The 20618-nt window shown below is 46.5% G+C and overlaps 1 protein-coding gene across 5 annotated transcripts in view; it reads right to left on the minus strand.

Moving 5' to 3' along the window:
* pcgf5b (polycomb group ring finger 5b) overlaps positions 1-20618 on the minus strand; it is a 249944-nt gene that overhangs the window by 38437 nt on the left and 190889 nt on the right. For all 5 annotated transcript variants that reach the window (XM_038822039.1, XM_038822035.1, XM_038822036.1 and 2 more), the window contains 3 exons: positions 18096-18241; positions 17081-17179; positions 10766-10855 (listed from right to left, as the gene is read on the minus strand). In XM_038822039.1, the coding sequence (XP_038677967.1) occupies positions 10766-10855; positions 17081-17179; positions 18096-18241 (335 nt within the window). The remainder of the gene's footprint in view (positions 1-10765; positions 10856-17080; positions 17180-18095; positions 18242-20618) is intronic.

The raw sequence follows: 20618 nt of genomic DNA on the forward strand, positions 1-20618 counted from the left end.
GTGTAGTGCTTCGATCGAGAGTCCTCCCCTTAACTTCATGACTAGTTCCTCTTCCCATATATGGAGGTACTTTGTTGTTTCATTACGGAGGACGTTTTTGACCAGGATGTACCTCAAGTAGTTTCCTCTTGGTAACTTGAACCTCTCCGTGAGTTCCCCAGGGTTGCTACTTTATCATTCTTGTAAATGACCCTAACCTTCAGTCCCCTCGTCCTGTCTCCACCTTTTGAAGGTGGCAGCCCCTCACTCTTTCTGCGGTGGCCGCCCAGTGGTAGAACTGTAGGTTCGGGAGGGCCAGGCCAGACCTTCTTTTGGATCCTCGAGTTCTCCCCCCCGCCCCCCCCCCCCACCACACAAACGCCATGATTAATTTGTCGACTATAATGAACAAAACCATAAAAACAGTACAGCATAGGAACAGGCCCTTTGGCCTTCCAAGCCTGCGTCGATCACGAGTCTTATCTAGACCGACCGCCTGTATCCTTCTATACCCCGTCTATTCATGTGCCTATTCAGATAAATCTTAAAGGTCGCTAACGTATCTGCCTCAACCACCTCACTTCGCAGCACATTCCAGGTCACCACCACCCTCTGTGTACAAAAATTTCCCCCGGACATCTGCACTGAACCTTTCCCCCCCTCACCTTGAACTTGTGCCCCCTTGCAATTGTCATTTCCGCCCTGGGAAAAAGCTTCCAAATGTTCACCCTATCTATATCCCTAATAATTTTATAAACTTCAATCAGGTTGCCCCTCAGCCTCCGCCTCTCTAGGGAGAACAATCCCCAATTTATTCAATCGCTCCTCCTTGCTGATACCCTCCGTACCCGGCAAAATCCTGGTAAACCTTTTCTGTACTCAATCCAAAGCCTCCATGTCCTTCTGGTAGTGTGGTGACCAGAATTGGACACAGTATTCCAAATGTGGCCCAACCAACATTCTATATAATTGTAACATAATTTTCGAGCTTTTATACTCGATACCCCATCCTATGAAGGCAAGCATGCCATATGCTTTCTTTACCACCATTTCCACCTGTGCTGCTACTTTTAAGGATCTGTGGACCTGCATGCCCAGACCTCTCTGTGTCTCTATGCTCCTGATGGTTCTGCCATTTATTTTGTGGCTCCCACCTGAATTGGATCTACCAAAATGCATCACCTCGCATTTGTCCGGGTTAAATTCCATCTGCCATTTCTCTGCCCAATTTTGCAGCCGATCCTCTGTTGTATTCTCTGACAATCTTCATCACTACCCGCAACTCCTGCAATCTTAGTGTCATCCACAAACTTGCTAATCAGACCCGCTACGTTTTCTTACAAGTCATTTATATATATATTACAAAGAGCATAGGTGCCAATACTGATCTCTGCGGAACACCACTAGTTACTATGTTGAAAAAGTTCTTGGGGATGTAGATCCGGAGCTGAGTATTGGGTGCGGGTATAGTTTTGCGGGATTAGCCAGTGGCCGTTGCTTCCAATGCACATAGCAGACAAATTGTGTGCTACGCTGCTCATTTAAATGATTGCAGCTCACAGCCAGTGCCAAGTGTACTGCTCAGTGGCTGCACACCTGAGCAGGGTGGTACAAAAACATGAGAGGAGAGCAGGAATTGAATCTAGCCTACGTCAAGTAAAGCTAGACAGCGTCCTTAAAACACTGTGGTTGCAACACGTGCTGCATATCATTCTAAAAGTGATTTTAGCATGGGGGCATTCAATAATGGCACAACATGACAGACAGCAAACTCCAAAATGTTCCAATGCTACACTGAAGGTTGTGATATTGGAGGTGGAGAGGGGAAATGTGCACTATTCACAGAGGGCCAGAAGGCACTCCAGACAAACTTTGCAAAGGCAGTGTTACTAGGTAACCATGATAATTAATGTCAGGGGTCAAGCCCCGAAGACTTGGATACATTGCTGCAAAAGGTTCAATAACCTTGGCCGGGGTTGTCCCCTACCCAGCGGAGAGTGGGGTCCGGGCGGGATGGAGTGGCGTGAACCACTCCAGCCTCGGCCTTCCCAAAGGTGCAGAATCCTCTGCACCTTTAGGGGCTAGGCCCACGCCGGAGTGGTTCCCGCTCCGCTGGCAGGCGCGAACGGCCTTTGGCGCCCCGCCAACCGGGGCCGAAAGGCCTTCGCGAGCCGGCGGAAGTCCGCACAGGCGCCGGAGCGTCAGAGACTGCTGACGTCATACCGGCGCATGCGCAGGGGAGAGGGTCTCTTCTGCTCCCGCCATGGTGAAGGCCATGGCGGGGACGGACGAAAAAGAGTGCCGCCATGGCACAGGTCTGCCCGCCGATTGGTGGGCCCCGATCTCGGGCGAAGCCACCGTGGGGGCACCCACCAGGGCCAGATCGCCCCGCACCCACCCCCCCCCCCCCCCCCCAGGACCCCGGAGCCCGCCTGCGCCGCCAATCCCGCCGGTACCAGAGGTGGTTTAAACCACGCCGGAGGGAAAGGCCTGTCAGTGGCGGGACTTCGGCCCATCGCGGGCCGGAGAATCACCGCGGGGGGCCTGCCGACTGGCGCAATTCCCGCCCCCGCCGAATCTTGGGGGGGGAGGGGCGGAGAAGTCGGGACACGGCGGGGGCGAGATTGACGCCGGCGAGAATTCCGCCCCTTATGACTAGTCATGGTTCATGAATGTATCTTCAAACGCCACCTTCCACAAAGCCTCGCGCAATGCTCAATGACCACACTTGCCATAATCTATATTAATCCTGACCCATGTTGCAGCTTCATCGTACTTACACACAATTAGCATTGCTACAAGTCTCATATCTTGCACATAGTTCCAGTTAATCAACCTTTACAGAAACATGGCACCGCATACTTACTGAAACAATTCTTTTCCTTTTGCAGGACAAGGAGGATCAAAACTCATGGTGGCACCAGAGTGTAAGCAGTGCAGTTGCAAGGCCATAACCCCCCGGAGGAGATGTTGCTCACCAGCATTAAAGCAACCGTTGCTGTGGCAGCACTGAAATTACAGAAGATGATGGTGTCCTCAATCCTAAAACACTGTTGCGTATCTCACATCCCTCAATATCTTCTGATTTACAAACTGCAGGTGGTGTACGCATGCACCTCCTGCTTTCTCCAACTTCCCTTACTCCAAACCTACCCACGTGGCTTTCTCCTTTCATATATCCAAGACCTGTCACTTTGCCCGGCTGTGGTGGCAGAGCAACAGGTGGAAGTGCAAGAAGTGATGAAGAAGAAAAACTGCCCCTCACTCTTATACCCACCAGTGTATTCACTGCATTCAGGGGGTAGCATAGAGGTGGAAGTTGTAGTTAATGAGACACTGGACACAAGGCCAGGGGGACAGGATACGGGGCCAGAGCAAGGGTCGGACCGGAGGGGGGGCGATCAGACGGTTGGGGAGGAGTTGGACTAGGGGGTCAGGTCGAGGATGGTGTGGGGGATCCGATGGGGGGGGGGGAGGTATGTGTGGGGGGGTCCTTTGCGAAGCTGGGTCTTGTGTTTAGCTCTCCAGAGTTAGACCTGATTTTTTTCCTTCTAACTCTTTCAGAGTAACTATTTTTTTAAAAGCAAATTTAGAGCACCCAATTCTTTTATTCCGATTCAGGGGTGATTTAGAATGGCCAATTCACTTACCCTGCACATCTTTGGATTGTGGGCGTGAGACCCACGCAGACACAGGGAAGGTGGTAAAATAGGTGGAGGATTAGCATTGTTAATCAAGGATTGTTTAACGGCTGCAGAAAGGCAGTTCGAAGGGGATCTGCCTACTGAGGTAATATGGGCTGAAGTTAGAAATAGGAAAGAAGCGGTCACGTTGTTAGGAGTTTTCTATAGGCCCCCCAAATAGTAATAGAGATGTGGAGGAAGAAATTGCAAAACAGATTATGGATAGGTGTGGAGGTCTCAGGGTAGTTGCCATGGGTGACTTTAACTTTCCAAATATTGATTGGAACCTCTATAGGTCGAACAGTTCAGATGGGGCAGTTTTTTTACAGTGTGTGCAGGAGGGTTTCCTGACACAATATGTGGATAGGCCAACAAGAGGTGGGGCCACATTGGATTTGGTACTGGGTAATGAACCCGGCCAAGTGTTAGATTTGTTTGTGGGTGAGCACTTTGGAGATAGTGACGACAATTTGGTGCCTTTCACTATTGGAATGGAGAGGGATAGGACCATACGGTAGGGCAAAGTTTATAATTAGGGGAGGGGTAATTACGATGCGATTAGGCAAGAATTAGGGAGCATAAGATGGGAACAGAAGCTGTCAGGGAAAGGCACAAATGAAAAGTGGAGCTTGTTCATGGAACAAATACTGCGTGTCCTTGATAGGTATGTCCCTGTCAGGCAGGGAGGAAATGGCCGTGTGAGGGAACCATGGTTCACAAAAGAGGTTGAATGTCTTGTCAAGAGGAAAAAGGAAGCATACGTAAGGAAGCGAAAACAAGGTTCAGTTGGGTCGCTTGAGGGTTACAAGGTAGCAAGGAATGAGCTAAAAAAAAGGGCTTAGGAGAGCTAGGAGGGGGCATGAGAAGTCCTTGGCGGATTGGGTCAAGGAAAACTCCAAGGCTTTTTACTCTTATGTGAGAAATAAAATAATTACCAGGGTGAGGTTAGGGCCGGTCAAGGACAGTAGTGGGAACCTGTGCATGGAGCCAGAAGAAATAGGAGAGGCGTTGAATGAATACTTTTCTTCAGTGTTCACCAAGGAGAGGGGCCATGTTTTTGAGGATGAGAGTGTGATACAGGCGGGTAGGCTGGAGGAGGTAGATGTTCTGAGGAAGGTGTATTAGCAATTTTGAAAAACCTTAGGGTCGACAAGTCCCTTGGGCCAGATGGTATATATCCAAGGATTCTTTGGGAGGCAAGGGATGAGATTGCAGAGCCTTTGGCTTTGATCTTTGAGTCCTCACTATCCACGGGGATAGTGCCAGAGGGCTGGAGAGTGGAGAATGTTGTTGCCCTGTTCAAGAAAGGGAATAGGAATGACCCTGGTAATTATAGGCCGGTTAGTCTTACTTCGGTGGTTGGTACGTTAATGGAAAAGGTCCTGAAGGATAGATTTATGACCATTTGGAAAGATGCAGCTTAATCCAGGATAGTCAACACGGAGTCGTGAAGTCTTGCCTCACAAATTTGATTGAATTCTTTGAGGAGGTAACTAAGTGTGTAGATGAAGGTAGAGCAGTTGATGTCGTATACATGGATTTTAGTAAGGCGTTGATCAGTTTCCCCATGGTCGGCTCATGAAGAAAATAAGGAGATATGGGATAGAGGGAAACTTGGCCAATTGGATAATGAACTGGCTATCACATAGAAATCAGAGGGTGGTAGTGGATGGAAAATTTTCAGACTGGAGACCAGATACCAGCGGTGTACCACAGGGATCAGTGCTGGGTCCTCTGCTATTTGTGACTTTTATCAGTCACTTGGAGGAGGGGATGAAGGGTGGGTCAGTAAATTTGTTGATGACACCAAGATTGGTGGAGTAGTGGATGAGGTGGAGGGCTGTTGTAGGCTGCAAAGAGGCATTGATAGGATGCAAAGCTGGGCTGAAAAATGGCAGATGGAGTTTAACCCTGATAAGTGCGAGGTGATTCATTTTGGTACAAACAATTTGAATGCGGATTACAGGATCAACAGCAGGGTTCTGAGGAATGTGGAGGAACAGAGAGATCTTGGGGTTCATGTCCACAGATCTCTGAAGGTTGCCACTCAAGTGGATAGAGCCGTGAAGAAGGGCTATAGTGTGTTAGCGTTTATTAGCAGGGGGCTTGAGTTTAAGAGCCGCGGGGTTATGCTGCAACTGTACATGACCCTGGTGAGACCACATTTGGAGTACTGTGTGCAGTTCTGGTCACCTCACTATAGGAAGGATGTGGAAGCATTGGAAAGGGTGCAAAGGAGATTTACCAGGATGCTGCCTGGTTTGCAGAATAGGTCTTGCGAGAAAAAGTTGAGGGAGCTAGGACTTTTCTCTTTGGAGTGGAGGAGGATGAGGGGCGACTTAATAGAGGTTTGTAAGATGATGAGGGGGATAGATAGAGTGGACATTCAGAGACTATTTCCTCGGGTGGATGTAGCTGTTACAAGGGGGCATAACTATAAGGTTCAGGGTGGGAGATATAGGAGGGATGTCCGAGGTAGGTTCTTTACTCAGAGAGTGGTTAGGGTGTGGAATGGACTGCCTGATGTGATAGTGGAGTCGGACACTTTACGAAATTTCAAGCGGTTATTGAATATGCACATGAAGCACACCAGAATGACAGGGAGTGGGATAGCTTGATCTTGGTTTCGGACAATGCTCGGCAGAACATTGAGGGCCGAAGGACCTGTTCTGTGCTGTTCTGTTCTATGTTCTGTACGGACAGTGACCCCGGGGTCCTTTCAGAGTAACTGTCAGGATGAAACCAGCAGAACTACCTAAGATTCGTCATTTAAATCGCTCCTGTTGGATGGTTCCCAGTCCAGCACAATTATCCAGGGGACATTAACGCTTCTGGGCAATTGTCAGGTAAACCCTTACCTGGGAACGTCCTAGACGCTCCCTAAAGGGATTCCCCAGTACATCATAGGGGACCCCCTAAATACGATGGTGGGGAACCAGGAGGTTATGGGCCACTGTCTTTAGTTAAGCACAGATGCCAAAAAGCATTCTGCACTGATGTTCAAATAGGAGAATTGCTGTCTGAACTCCCTGTGCAATATAGCCTCCTGCTGAGAGCCCTTCGCTTTCTCCTCCTCTCTCTTCCAGCAGCTTGTCCTACTCTGCTCCACATCTGCTTATTCTCCCTGCTATGCTTTAACCATTTGGATAATGCATCCATTTAGATAATGCCTATATGCCTTGGAGAAAGTGGTACAGAACTCTTGAAGTCACGGAAAAGTCCTTCAACTGTTGTTTGTCACTCACTGTAGACTTTATCAATTGGAAAGAATTTAGAAATCACCATACATCTCTCTGATTGCCGCAACAGCCAGCAGAAGTAAATAAGCCACTAAATGAGTACAGTATGTACAACTGAAATATTGTTTTCTCATTTTTGAATTCCAACCTCCCATTGTACTTGTGACCTAACTTTTAGTGATTGTGTACAAAGCTAACTAATGGGTGATTTTGTCAACAGCGTACAGTTCCCAACAGCAGTGTGGGCTACATCGGTTCTCGTTCATTTTGCTGGTTCCCGTGTGATTACAATTCAAATTTACAGGGTCTGCAGCGTGCACGGGAAACACAAGCAATTCTGCAGAGGAGGGCACTTTTCAGTGGTGAAGCCTGTGGTCAGCTGACAATGCTGCAGCTCCAGGCAGGCTATAAAAGAGCCACCTGGTCAAACAGGAGGTTCTGCACCATGGCCACAACCTTCCTGCCCAACTCCATTTCCATTAGCATAAGACTTATGCACAAATGTGGCAGGGGCATTTTTCTAATTAAAATTTCACTTGTAAAAATTGCACATTACATTGGTTTCACTCTATTCATATGTGCATCATTGTTATTTTATGAGACTACCTTAGTCAGAGCTAAACTTACTGGTATGTCTCATGTTTGACACACATTGATGGTTACGCCAATGTTGGGGATATTTCCTTTATTGTGGAATAATAAAGATAAATATCAGTGTTGTTTTTTTGTGTTCACTCTTTATTGAATGTTGTCGTTAGCGACCAGTGTTGTACTCGCCACTGACTGGCCGGCAGCTCTTGCTGGCGCGACATCTTCCCCAGGGTGCATGATTTCAAAGGAAGGCCCACTGCTGGCCTCACCACTGCCTGATTGGCAGGTGCAAGCCTTCCGAGAAACAAGCAGCACAGGTCCATCGTCGGCTCTCAAGCTGGCAAGCGAGATCCCTGACCCTTCAACAAGATTCCATCCTATGTCTTCTAACTTTACCTCAACACTGAGCTCTCTCACAGATGTCAGCAGTGTAGCAATGCCCTATACCCAGCATTAATCTCATACAAAGAACAAGATCCAACCAAGCTGGATCATTTCCTCTTTTGTAACATTAAATGTAAAATAAGAAAACTTGAATGAAATTAAAAGCATGAAATCTATAGCTGTCCAGTTAGCATCTGTGAAAATAAGACAAGTAAACTTGAAGGTAAATGTTTCGAATGCATCTGAGTTTTCTAATGCAGATTTATATCCAAAATTAACTTGTGTGTTCTCTCCACTCGTGCTACATGTTTACATTTTCTGTTTTTGTGTCAGATGTTTGGTGTTCACAGTTTTATTTTTCTTTCTAGTCATACTACGATAGAGCTATTTTTGCATTGAAAATAAATGTAAGCAGTATTTATGCTTCAGAAGAGCCATGATGAGAGAACAAATCCATGGTGCATGCCCATATATATTGCTTCAGTTACTCAGGGTTTAAAAGAAATAAGTGTAACTTAAGCCGATATCAGCTCAAGGTGCAATATACCAACAAGCTTGAAATGCTTTGCGAGAAATGTTTATACTGAAGGCACTCTTGGGTACAACAAATGTGCTGACCTACTTAGTAAATCACGATGTGTACTTTAGCAAAACACTTTCAGGCTTTGGGTGGAATTTTACCAGTAGTACTGAGATGGCTTTGAAGGCGAGATCAGTCTGCAAGTGTCTTGCTAAAGTACACATTGTGATTTACTAAGTTGGCAAGCACATTTACTGCACCCAAGAGTTGGCTGCAGCTCTTCTAATGATGCAGGCCCTAGCAAGATCATGCTAGCAGGCATGCTGCCAGCAATTACCGGGACTGTTTAGGGGAGATGTGCGGGGAAAGTTTTCAGGTAGAGGGTGGTGGTTGCCTGGAACGCGATTCTTGTGGAGGTGGTGGCGGCAAGCACGATAGCAACATTTAAGATGTATCTTGATAGACACACGAACGGGCGGGGAATAGAGGGTTACAGATCGTTTGGGCAATAAGTAGTAGGTCTAAATAAGGAATCTGGATCGGCGCAGGCTTGGTGGGCTGAGGGGCCTGTTCCTTTGCTGTAATGTTCTTTGTTCTAGTGGTTATTTTTATAGTGGCTAATATTCCGCCCTTTGCGTTGGATTTCCATTCAAGAGCTTTTCTTACCAGAGATGAGTAAGGGCAGGATTTCTGCTCGCTGCCTTAATCCCAACTGAATTGGAGCCATTTTCTTAGGTTGGCCTAAGTAATGATGGATGCTGGGATCTCCGCTAAATCACTGCGGCAAATAGGCCGTCGGTTGCTACAAGGCTGTAAAATACGGTGGCACTGGAGTGTCAGAGCAAAGAGCTGTCAGAGTTAATGGAGAATAAAGGACAGGGAACTGAGGCATTGTGTACCAATTTTATGAAATGAATAAAATGGCCCAGAATAGTCTTACAAATCCTTAGAATGAATCCAGGGAGCAGAACAAAGAGAGAGCAATGGCCACTATCAAGCCAATAAGTTCCATCACGGCTATTTGAGTTTGTGAAAGATTTAAATCAAGACTGCAAGTAAACTTTAGAGCCAAGGTTTAAGTTCTCATTATTGCAATCTTCTTGAACAAAATTGATAATCTGTAATTGCTATAGCTAGTTAATAACAATGCTAGTTATAAAACAGTGGTGTCACATTAGTGTTAAAAACATCACAAATTACAAGAGTCCAATTCTTTAAGAAACACGCATCTACTAATAGATAATCTGGCAACAAGGATTCAATTTTTTTGTTCACACTTGGATATCAATATTCCTTATTCAGGAGGATTTTAAATGCTGGAAACAGAAACAGGAGACAATGCTTCATGGACTTAAGCCACATTCATAGAACATAGAACATTACAGCCCAGTACGGGCCCTTCAGCCCTCGATGTTGCGCCGATCTGTGAAACCATCTGAAGCCTATCTGACCTACACTATTCCATTTTCATCCATATGTCTATCAGTGACCACTTAAATGCCCTTAAAGTTGGCGAGTCTACTACTGTTGCAGGCAGGGCGTTCCACACCCCTACTACTCTCTGAGTAAAGAAACTGTCTCTGGCATCTGTCCTATATCTACCACCCCTCAATTTAAAGCTATGTCCCCTCGTGTTGGTCATCACCATCCGAGGAAAGAGACTCTCACTGTCCACCCTATCTAACCCTCTGACTATCTTATATATCTCTATTAAGTCACCTCAGCCTTCTCCTCTCTAATGAAAACAACCTCAAGTCCCTGAGCCTTTCCTCATAAGACCTTCCCTCCATACCAGGCAACATCCTAGTAAATCTCCTCTGAACCCTTTCCAAAGCTTCCACATCCTTCCTATAATGTGGTGACCAGAACTGCACGCAGTACTCCAGGAGCGGCCGCACCAGAGTTATGTACAGCTGCAGCATGACCTGTGGCTCCGAAACTCAATCCCCCTACTGATAAAGGCTAGCACACCATATGCCTTCTTAACAGCCCTATTAACCTTGGTGGCAACCTTCAGGGATTTATGTACCTGGATGCCGAGATCTCTCTGTTCATCTACACTACCAAGAATCTTGCCATTAGCCTACTGATCCAAATCGCTAAATCACCTTCAATCCCATACTTCCTTATTTTCTGCAATAGCCTACCATGGGGAACCTTATCAAACACCTTCCTGAAATCTATATACACCACATCAACCGCTTTACCCTCATCCACCTGTTTGGTCACCTTTGTATAATCTTTGTATAAATACACATTGCAGGTGTGAGATGCAGTCTCTATTTCTCGGTCAATGATGAAAAACTAATTTTGAAATATCAAAAGGCATTGAAAATTTAAAAATTGGAGAACTATTTATACATACTTACATTTTCAGCTCTGAGTCTCCATCTAGTCATATATATGAATTCCATGGTATGATCCTTCCCCATAATTTCCCCATTGCATAGAACATCGAGCTAAGGAAGAAAAGTAAATCATTCACATTTATTTTACACACATAACAGGGCTAATATTCCTCTCAAGGGGATAAAGTTTGTTTTTCTCCTTAACAATTGTCCCTTAAACAAAACGTAAAATTATGAAATTTGTGATTTCTGAGAATTCAAGTTACGTTTATGAGATGCTATTTGCAGAGAAACAGGACAATTTTTGTTAAACAGAGAACTTCATCCCTGTTACAGTCTTCTTTTTACCATTCATGCATATTATATACACACACATACATATATACACACACACACACACACATACATGCACACACACACACCCCTCACATAAGACAATCCGAACAGGATCAAATTCAAGTTACGAGAAAGCATCATGGACAAATTATTCATCAATCCTGGCCACATCTTTTTTTAACTGCAACCAAAAAAACTTGGTGGCAAAGGAGTTTGCATAATTAGACTGAGATAAGTGACTCAATGTCATAGAATCGTGGGTGAAAGTTAGTGCCTTCCCCGTGCTGAGTCTGATGGTGGAGGAGCATTTAGTTAGATAGGAGGGAGGCAGGTGGGTACCCTGTCATCTTCCTGCCTCCAATCTGGTTAAGGCTGAGGAGGGGAAGACAGATGGGCAGCCTTCCCACTCTGTGACACCAGTTGAGGCCCACCTAACACACTGCTGCCACTGTTCACCAGTGGTGGAGGGAGAGAATGTTTGTTGAAGGGGTGCCAATCAAGCAGACTGCTTTGTCCTGGGTGGTGTCAAACTTGAGTGTCATTGGAGCTGCACCGATCCAGGCAAGTGGAGAGTATTCCATCAGACTCCTGACTTGAGCCTTGTAGATGGTGGACAGGCTTTGGGGAGTCAAGACAATTACATACCTTTGCAGCCCCAGTGGGTTCCCTTTGACGGTTTTCAAGTTTTTAAAAACCTGTATGGCTATTCGGTGAGAGGCGAACATAATACAGGGAAGCCCTATAATGTTGTGTACAATTACTAAAATTTATTGAAATTAGGTTTCTGCCATTTCTGGGTGGGAACCTCGTCATGTCATGGGCGAGTGACGTAGAAAATCAGGAAAAGAAATCTAATCGGTGAAAATCTCGTTTCCCGACTATCCCACTTTTGGGACCGTGTCTCGATTTACACTGACGGCTAACGCGGGCTCAAACGCGAATCCCATTGGGTTTTAAGAATTGAATAAGACTTAAGAGTCACTATGCAATTTCATTAATATAAATATAGTCCTGTCTGTAAAATATCTTTTAATGAAAAACATTACGGGCGGAATTCTCCGCAAGGCCCGACGCCGTCGTGAAACCCGGAAAGGTTCACGGCGGCGTCGGAGGCCGTTCCCGGCCCCCTATTCTACGCCCGCCGGGGGGCTAGGAGAGCCGTGCCATGAATCTTGGCCGCCGGGCCTTGTCGCTGGCGTCAAGGCCCGGCGCGCCGAGAGTGACGCGGCTGACGGTGCCTAATTACGTCAGCCGTGCATGCACGGGTTGGCCGGCTCCAACCCGCGCATGCGCGGTTGCGGTCTTCCCCTCCGCTGCCCCGCAAGACGTGGCGGCTTGATAATGCAGGGCGGCAGAGGGGAAAGAGTACCTCCCATTGAGACGCCGGCCTGACGATCGGTGGGCAGCGATCGCGGGCCAGTCCCCTCCCGAGCACGGTCGTGGTGCTCATTCCCCTCTCCGCCCCCCCACAAGCCACAAAACAGCTGCTGGCGCCATGTTCACGCCGGCAGCGACCAGGGGCGAAATTCTCCAACCCCACGCAGGGTCGGAGAATCGCCCGGGGGCGCCGATATTCCCGCTCCCGCCATGTTCAAAATTCTCCCACCCGCCATAAAACGGCGTTCTTCAAATCCCGCCGCCCGCCTCAGAGAACGGCTGGCGCCGGCGGGATGCCATTGTTTTTTTAGGCTTAATTATTCTCCGGCCCGGATGGTCCCGTGGCCACGTCGGCGAAAATCAAAGTTGGTTTATAACGGCGTCAACCATTGATGATGGTTGACGCCGTTCAGTTACCTACATCGAGTGCCGGGGGGGAGGGGGGGGGGGGAGTGGTTGTGAAGAGAGAGTGAAATCACTTACATCGCGTGCCGGGGGTAAGGGGGGGGGGGGGGGGGTAGGGAGGGGTAGGGGTGGTGGGGGTAGGGGGGTAGGGGTAGGGGGGTAGGGGGGGTAGGGTAGGGGGTTGGGGGTAGGGGGTAGAGGTAGGGGGGCTAGGGGTAGGGGTGGGGGGTGTTGTTGGGGGTGGGGGGGTGTTGGGAAGAGAGAGAGATAAATCACTTACCTCGAGTGCCAGTGGGTTGGGGGGGAGGGTTTGTGAAGAGAGAGCGTGAAATCACTTAAATCGCGTGCCGGGGGGTAGGGGTGGGGGGTGTGGGGGGTGTGGGAGAATTGCGGGGGGTGCCAGAGAGGCTCTCCCGCGATTCTCCCACCTGGCGTGGGAGCGGAGAATCGCGCCCTACATTTTTAAATTGATTATATGCCTTTTGGGTGTTGCACATTGAATACTTTGTTCAATTTATCTTTCTGTCTCCTCAGATGCTCAAATTGGCCCTTTCACTTTTCATCCTCTGAGTAATCTGGTACTTTTTTCCAAGTGTGTCATGACTTTTCTAAATAGGGCTCGTTGATGCTGAGGAAACTTTTCTCTTTGACTGCTGTAACCATAAATTCCAGAAAGGATGTTTTGAACCATAGCATTTTGTTGGTAAATAATTCCTACTTCAAGGTTAGTCAAAAGTTTGCTACTAAATAATGTATAGCATAGAAAATCTTCCCAATTAGAACAATTTCCCCTGGAGCGCAGGGTATTCAAGGAGAAAAGCCTACTGCATAATTTTAAGCAGCCTTAGAGGAAGATCAGTGAACAGTTTCAAAGCGCCTCGTGGAAGGAAAAAAGTAAGTACTTTTCGACTGCCAACGGAATAAAGTAGCGCATGTTTCCCACAAGTAAAATTTCACTTTGCATTTGCTGTTTTATGAGCGCGATATTAATTTTAAATGTAATTTTATGAATGTCCATATGCACTTCTCGTGCTCAGGCTGCAGCATCTGTCCTCTGAGCTGGGCCAAAACATGAAGTCTGAGTCCGAACCGTAAGGAGAGACTGTGATCTTCCAGTAAGAACACACGTGAAGGTGTTTAAAGGCAAAAAGGAAAAATTAGCACGTAACCTGGACTATGTTACTGCATGGTTTGTCATCTTAACTCTTTTGATTTAAAACATTATTTTAGCCAGTGAATTTCAATAACTGAGGAACAAAATGGACAATTTTCCTTTCAAAAAAGCATTTTGAGTAATTCGTCAACAAACTGTCAGCAAAATGTTTAGATGTTTCAATAAAGTTATAAATTCTCAAATATGGACTTTTAATGTTGAAATGTAATCCAAATCTTGCTATAATGTAAAGTTTGTGGACAGGAAACACACGTCATACACAACATTTTTAATAATATTCAGGTAATAAAATGACTGGAAGCGAACAAAGGTAGCGACAGCCAAACCATTATATAAATGTTTATGTTCTAATGAGGCAGGATAGTTGAAGATGTGTATCACATTCCTGAAGAAAGGTTGATCCACAAAATTGATACCAATTTCACCGGTGCATTAGTGTAACTTTGGAATATACAGGCACAGTGGTTTAACTCGGGAGTTTATAACTTGATAACCATAGAATGATAGAAGTCCACAGGACAGAAGGAGTCCATTATATCTGTGCTGGCTGTTTGGAAGCTCCATTGAAAACACATTCCTGCTCTCTCCTCATAGTCTTGTATCTTCCTCTGCTTTAGATATCTTTCCCAGTTGAGGCAAAGGGATATTTTTTCCACTAGGGTTATATCATTGCCTGAATTGAGTCTGGGCGGGATTTCCATCCAGGTAGTCTGACCTCATTATGACTCCAACTCATTTTCTTTTGTTGGGCTCAATTAGATAGATAAGCAGTGCATGGTCTCCATAGTGCTTACAGAGGGAGCCTGCAATTGCTGAGCGGTTACTTACTGCTACACCCAAATAAGATCAAAATAAAATATTAAATGTCCTCTGCATAACCCTTGGCACGGGTAGGCCAGAATAGACAGAGAGGTGGCAATGACCAAGTCATCTCGCTCTCTCTCCTTCAGATATTTTCCCCCGTTCACTCCACTGCATCAGTGAACATAGCCACCCTGATTTCCTGCTCCTGCGGGGGAAAAAATGAGTTGGTTGTTTTCCCTAGCTTTAGCCTCGTTTAACTGCAGCACAGGCACTTAAGGGCAGGTGATCAATATTACATAGGAACAAAGGAACAGACCAGTTAGTCCCCCGGACATGTTCCGCCATTCAATGAACCACTGGCTGAACTGTGACCTAACTCCATATACTTGATTTTGCCTCATATCTCTTAATATCTTTGAATTTAAAAAAATCTCTCAATCTCAGATTATAAATATACAATTGATCTAGCGTCAATTGTTGTTTGTGGAGGGCTGACCAAACTTCGACCATCCTTTATGTGTAGAAGCGTTACAGTCTCATTCGTAAAAGATCTGGCTCTAATTGCTAGACTATTTTGGCTAGGTGGAAAGAGGAGAAAGCAGAAATGCACAAGAGCATATTTACAAATGGTGATTTGCTGGTAGGAACACTGGCTGGGATTCTCCCCTATCCGGCGGGGCGGGGGTCCCGGCGTACCGGAGTGGCGAGAACTACTCCGGTGTTGGGCCTCCCTAAAGATGCGGAATTCTCCGCAACTTTAGGGGCTAGGCCCGCGCCGGAATGGCTCCCGCTCCGCCGACCGGCGCCAAAGGTGTTTGGCGCAACGCCAACCAGCGTCGGGGCTGGCTGAAAGACCTTCGCCGGTCGGCGTGAGTCCGCGCATGCTCCGGAGCGTCAGCGGCTGCTGACGTCACCCCGGCACATCCGCGGTGGAGGGGGTCTTTTCCACCTCCGCCATGGTGGAGGCCGTGGCGGCGGCGGAAGAAAAAGAGTGCCCCCATGGCACAGGCCTGCCCGCCGATCGGTGGGCCCCGATCGCGGGCCAGGCCACCGTGGGGGCACCCCCCCGGGGTCAGAGTGCCCCCCCCCCCAGGGCCCACTCGCGCCACCTGCTCCAGCCGGCACCAGAGGTGATTTAAACCATGTCGGCGGGAGAGGCCTGACAGCGCCGGGACTTCGGCCCACCGCGGGCCAGAGAATCGCTGCAGGGGGGCTGGCGACCGGCGTGGGGGGCCCGCTGATCGGCGGGGCACGATTCCCGCCCCGGCTGATTCCCGGGTGGTGGAGAATTCCGGCCACGGCGGGGGCGGGATTTACGCTGGCCCCGGGCGATTCTCCGACCCTGCGGGGGGTCGGAGAATTTTGTCCATTGTCCTACTTTCTCTGCTACATTATGCTATACCCCAAGAAACTGAATGATAGTGCCAAGTAAAATCCAGCCCAAACTGTTTATTCAGTTCTGATAATCTTTGTAACTGCACTTCAAGTTGCTGTTTTTGCAGGAAGATGAAAACTAGGGAGGATAGTTTCAAAGTAACGCCATTACCCTTTTCCTGATCGGTTAAAGAAAACATAAACATAAAAGTAATCTGTCACACAAAACAAAATCATCTTTGTAGAGATCTTGCAGAGAGTTGCCATCATGAGCTTTCTTTCTTTAGCTTCTCCAGTGACAAATGTTATGAGGAACAACTATCTTTAAGCATAGCTACGCACAAAACTATACATATATTTGAATAATGCCACTGAATAACTGATAGTGCTGACAGAGACGCTGATTAAATCTGACAGTGGTTTCCCTTCCAATCTTCTTAGTTGAATCAGAAAACACCACAAAGCCAAACAATAATTCAAAGTTACTTCAACCTTATTAAGCCTAGAAGATGCTGCTAAAAAACAAATTTATATTCAGTAATATTTCACTTTATTCGCCATACCAGTCTAAGTATATATGCCAGTGACATGATCTATTAGGTACATTGGTGTGATCGCACAAGATAAGGCTTGTGATCTTTAGTCTTACATGCAACTGCAAAATGACTGGAAAACAAAACAGTCTTTCAAGGAGCTGAGTGATATTTTCTCGGCAGAGATAAAAGCATCAGGTGTCTGGGTATCAACTGAATGGACAGCTGAAACAAATAGACTGCATTGCTACTCACTCGGCTTTTCTCCACCACGTACACATATAGATTGAGCAAATGAGTTAACACGTAACGGATTATATGTTGAAGTCTCACCTCACAAGTGCTAGGAAGTTTTAATTTCAAACTCAGAAATTTCTTTATAGTCCCCACCGTGACTCTGGTTGAGCAGCGGATAAATTTCTTCATTAAGCCCTGTTGAAATGTGATACAAATAGATTTCTGTTAGCAGCAAATGTGCATTTGCAGTGAGCAATTTCTGGAGTTGTCACATACTGAACTTCAAACTCCAACAACCATAATGTAACAGAAAACATCACAACTAATTATGGCTATTCCCCTAAAGAAAAACATGTTTTAGCAGTAACTATTGTTAAACTGGAATTATGTTCGATTGAAGGTCCCCATGGTGCCAAATGTAATATAATGAAATTATCTGTAACAGTGCCTTCTAGTTATTTCTTGTTACCCAATTTGGTATGATGGATGGCAATAACCTGGGAAAAGACATTGACGTACACACAATGGTGTCTTCAAGTTCTAGTCACAATGGTCAATATGAAGGGAAATCTACCCATAGCCCACCTTCTCCCTCTGTGGCATAAGTGGATGGAATTTGCCTCATAAGAAAGTTTTCACAGTAATGTCTAAAAATCAGTGTTGACGTGAAAAATAGGATGAAGTTAGAATATTTAAACTTCTTGAGTATTAAAAAGCTTGTCCAATATCCAAGATTTTTGTTGGTATGAGATGTGGTAAGTTGTGCACTCTGAACATCTTCACAACTGGGGTGGCAAAATGACTAATTCTGGCAAGCACCCCAAGTGCAATGAGCATTTAAACCCCTGTGATATTCCAGAGAAAGAAAATAGACATATTGGGATATGAAAACACTTGTAATGTTAAGAATGTAGGAAAATAACAGCTACAGCCAGTATCCTCTGGCAAGCCCCTATTTATTTGGAGCATTTGTCCTTGTCATCACCTCTGCCGAAATTCTACTGTAACCCTCTAAGGCATTAAATTAACGCTACATTATATATTGTTTTATCATTCACTAAGTATCTCTTAAAGAGTAAACCCATAAATGAAGGCAATGATGTGTTAATACCTTTACAGTATTATCTCCTGATTGCCCATTGTTGCGGAGACAGTCTAGACAAATGGCAATCTGTGGATCACTTCTGTGATAATCCTGATCTTCTTGGTCCTCTTCTTCTTCGATTTTAGCTTTCTTCGCTTTGGGGCCTTCATTATCTTTTCAGAAACACAGACAATCATTTCAAAAAATGTGCAGTACATAACTCGCTGCAATAATCCTGTCACAAGTAAATTTTCTGAGACGTAATATTTTATTTTTCAAAAATCTTCTCCTTCATCTTCCGCAATCATGTTACAGAATTTGGTAGTTTACTGTGCCAAATGTCCAACCATTTAAATTACGCAGATCCCTGTATGACTGAAAGCTTGGTGACCCAGATCAATTAGCTAAAAATAGTTACATAAATTGCACTAGTTATTGGTAGAATTGTCTACTTCTGCTCACTAATCTTTGGTCATTTCTTAGCACAGTTAAAGTTACAGGAAGGAGAGATTATAACATTTTGTGATGCATTAAAAGTTATTTGTGTGAAATAACTCATTGCTCCTTGTAATACTCTGACACTTTACACAAGTTTACACAGGGAGGCACGGTGGCACAGTGGTTAGCACTGCTGCCTTACAGTGCTAGAAACCGGGGTTTGATTCCAATCTTGGGTGACTGCATAGAGTTTGCACGTTCTTCCCGCGTCTGTATGGGCTTCCTCTTTTTTTCTCACAGTCCAAAGATGTGTAGGTTAGGTGGTTTGGCCATGCTAAAATTTCCCCTTAGTGTTCAAAGATGTGCAGGCTAGGTGAAGTTACGGGGATAGGGCAGGGAGTGGGCCTAGGTAGGATCCGCTTTCAGAGGGCTGGTAAAGACCTGATGGACCAAATGGCCTGCTTCTGCACTTTTGGAATTCAATGGAGGTTTCCTGGACAGTTGGTCAGGGTCTCCTGATCTCTTACAAGTTCCAAAACAATCATTTTTTATTCATTTATCATCTCTATAGAAGCTCTTCCCTAGTGTTCTTCAAAATGAGAGTGTAAGACCTTTTCGGGATGATCGTATGAAAAATGCATTTTTAGCAACAAACACTAATTTGGCAATCTGGGTTTTTGTGGAGCCTGCAAGGGACGGAAAGGTGGTGTGAGGGGTGGCTGAATTAGACAGGGGCTAAAATTTTGATTTCTCAATGAGGGGTAGACAAGGAGAGATTAAGTCAGTGGTACGTTTGTGGCATGTCGGGCCTCATGCTATCCTGTGATGCGTTCCTACTTGTAACACATTTGCATGCCATGAATACTTATTAGTATAAAACTTCTTTTGATTACATCCCAGCGTTAAGGTCAACAGCATAAGAATTTTGTAGTATCCAGTTCATATTCGCTTAAAGGTGGTGTGCAACAGCAGGAGACTGGCAGCATGAATGGAGGCTTGCGACTGGCAAGGGTGAATCAGTGGTGAGGGAGGAGAGTGATGCGACCATCAATTCACTCGAGACATGAGTAGAAGTAAACCGTGGCTTTAATCAACTTAGAACAGTGCCTGCCTGCGACTGAACCAATGCTGAGAACTGCCTACAGGTTGACTGCTCTTTATACCTCCCTTCAAGGGGAGGAGCCATGGGCGGAGCCCATACATGCCCCAACATGTTCCCCTATGGATAATGCCATACAATGGCCCATAGGAGAAGCCCACAAGGGCAACAGCATAGCACAGATGCAAATACAAGTGCAACAGCACAGATAAAAATACACTGGTGGATTATTAGTATAATACATTCACCACATTCACCCCCTGTTAAAAAAATGAAGTCTGGCGGGAGTGATAGGTTCATAAGTTCAGCCGGTCCGGCACACGGATTGTGCGCTGTGATCGCCGAAGCTCTGGCGTTGTTGCTGACCCGGGTGTCGAACTCGTCCGTGCTGGCATCTGTAGTGAGGGCGCCGGTGCGGGTACAGACGTGGACTCCGGGAGCGTCTCTTCTGGAGCTTCATTCCTGTAGATCGGTGAAGGGGGGATAGCGGGGGGGAGGGAGCGCGGGAGCCATATAGGTTCGGGGGCATTGGTCGTGGTAGGTTGGGCGGGATATGGTGGAGGGGCGGTGGTGGTGGAACTGGTGAGCCAGGTCCCGGAGGGAGACTGTATCCTGTCGGCCATCGGGGTGTTCGATATAAAGATAACTGGGGGTTGGAGTGTAGGAGCTGGACCCTCTCGACCAGAGGATCGGACTTATGGCTCCTGACGTGCTTTCTGAGTAGGACCGGCCCCGGTGTCTTCAGCCACGACAGGAGTGAGGCTCCTGAGGTGGATCCCCTGGGGAAAACAAATAGGCGGTCATGAGGGGTCTCGTTTGTGGCCGTGCAAAGTAGGGACCTAATAGAGTGGAGCGCATCAGGGAGGACCTCCTGACAGTGAGAAACTGGGAGATTCCTGGACCGCAGGGTCAGTAGGACGGTCTTCCAGACCGTCACGTTCTCCCTCTCCACCTGCCCGTTTCCCCTGGGGTTATAACTGGTAGTCCTACTCGAGGCGAGCAGGTACTGACGC

This window comes from Scyliorhinus canicula, chromosome 16, assembly GCF_902713615.1.
Source record: "Scyliorhinus canicula chromosome 16, sScyCan1.1, whole genome shotgun sequence".
Taxonomy (NCBI): domain Eukaryota; kingdom Metazoa; phylum Chordata; class Chondrichthyes; order Carcharhiniformes; family Scyliorhinidae; genus Scyliorhinus; species Scyliorhinus canicula.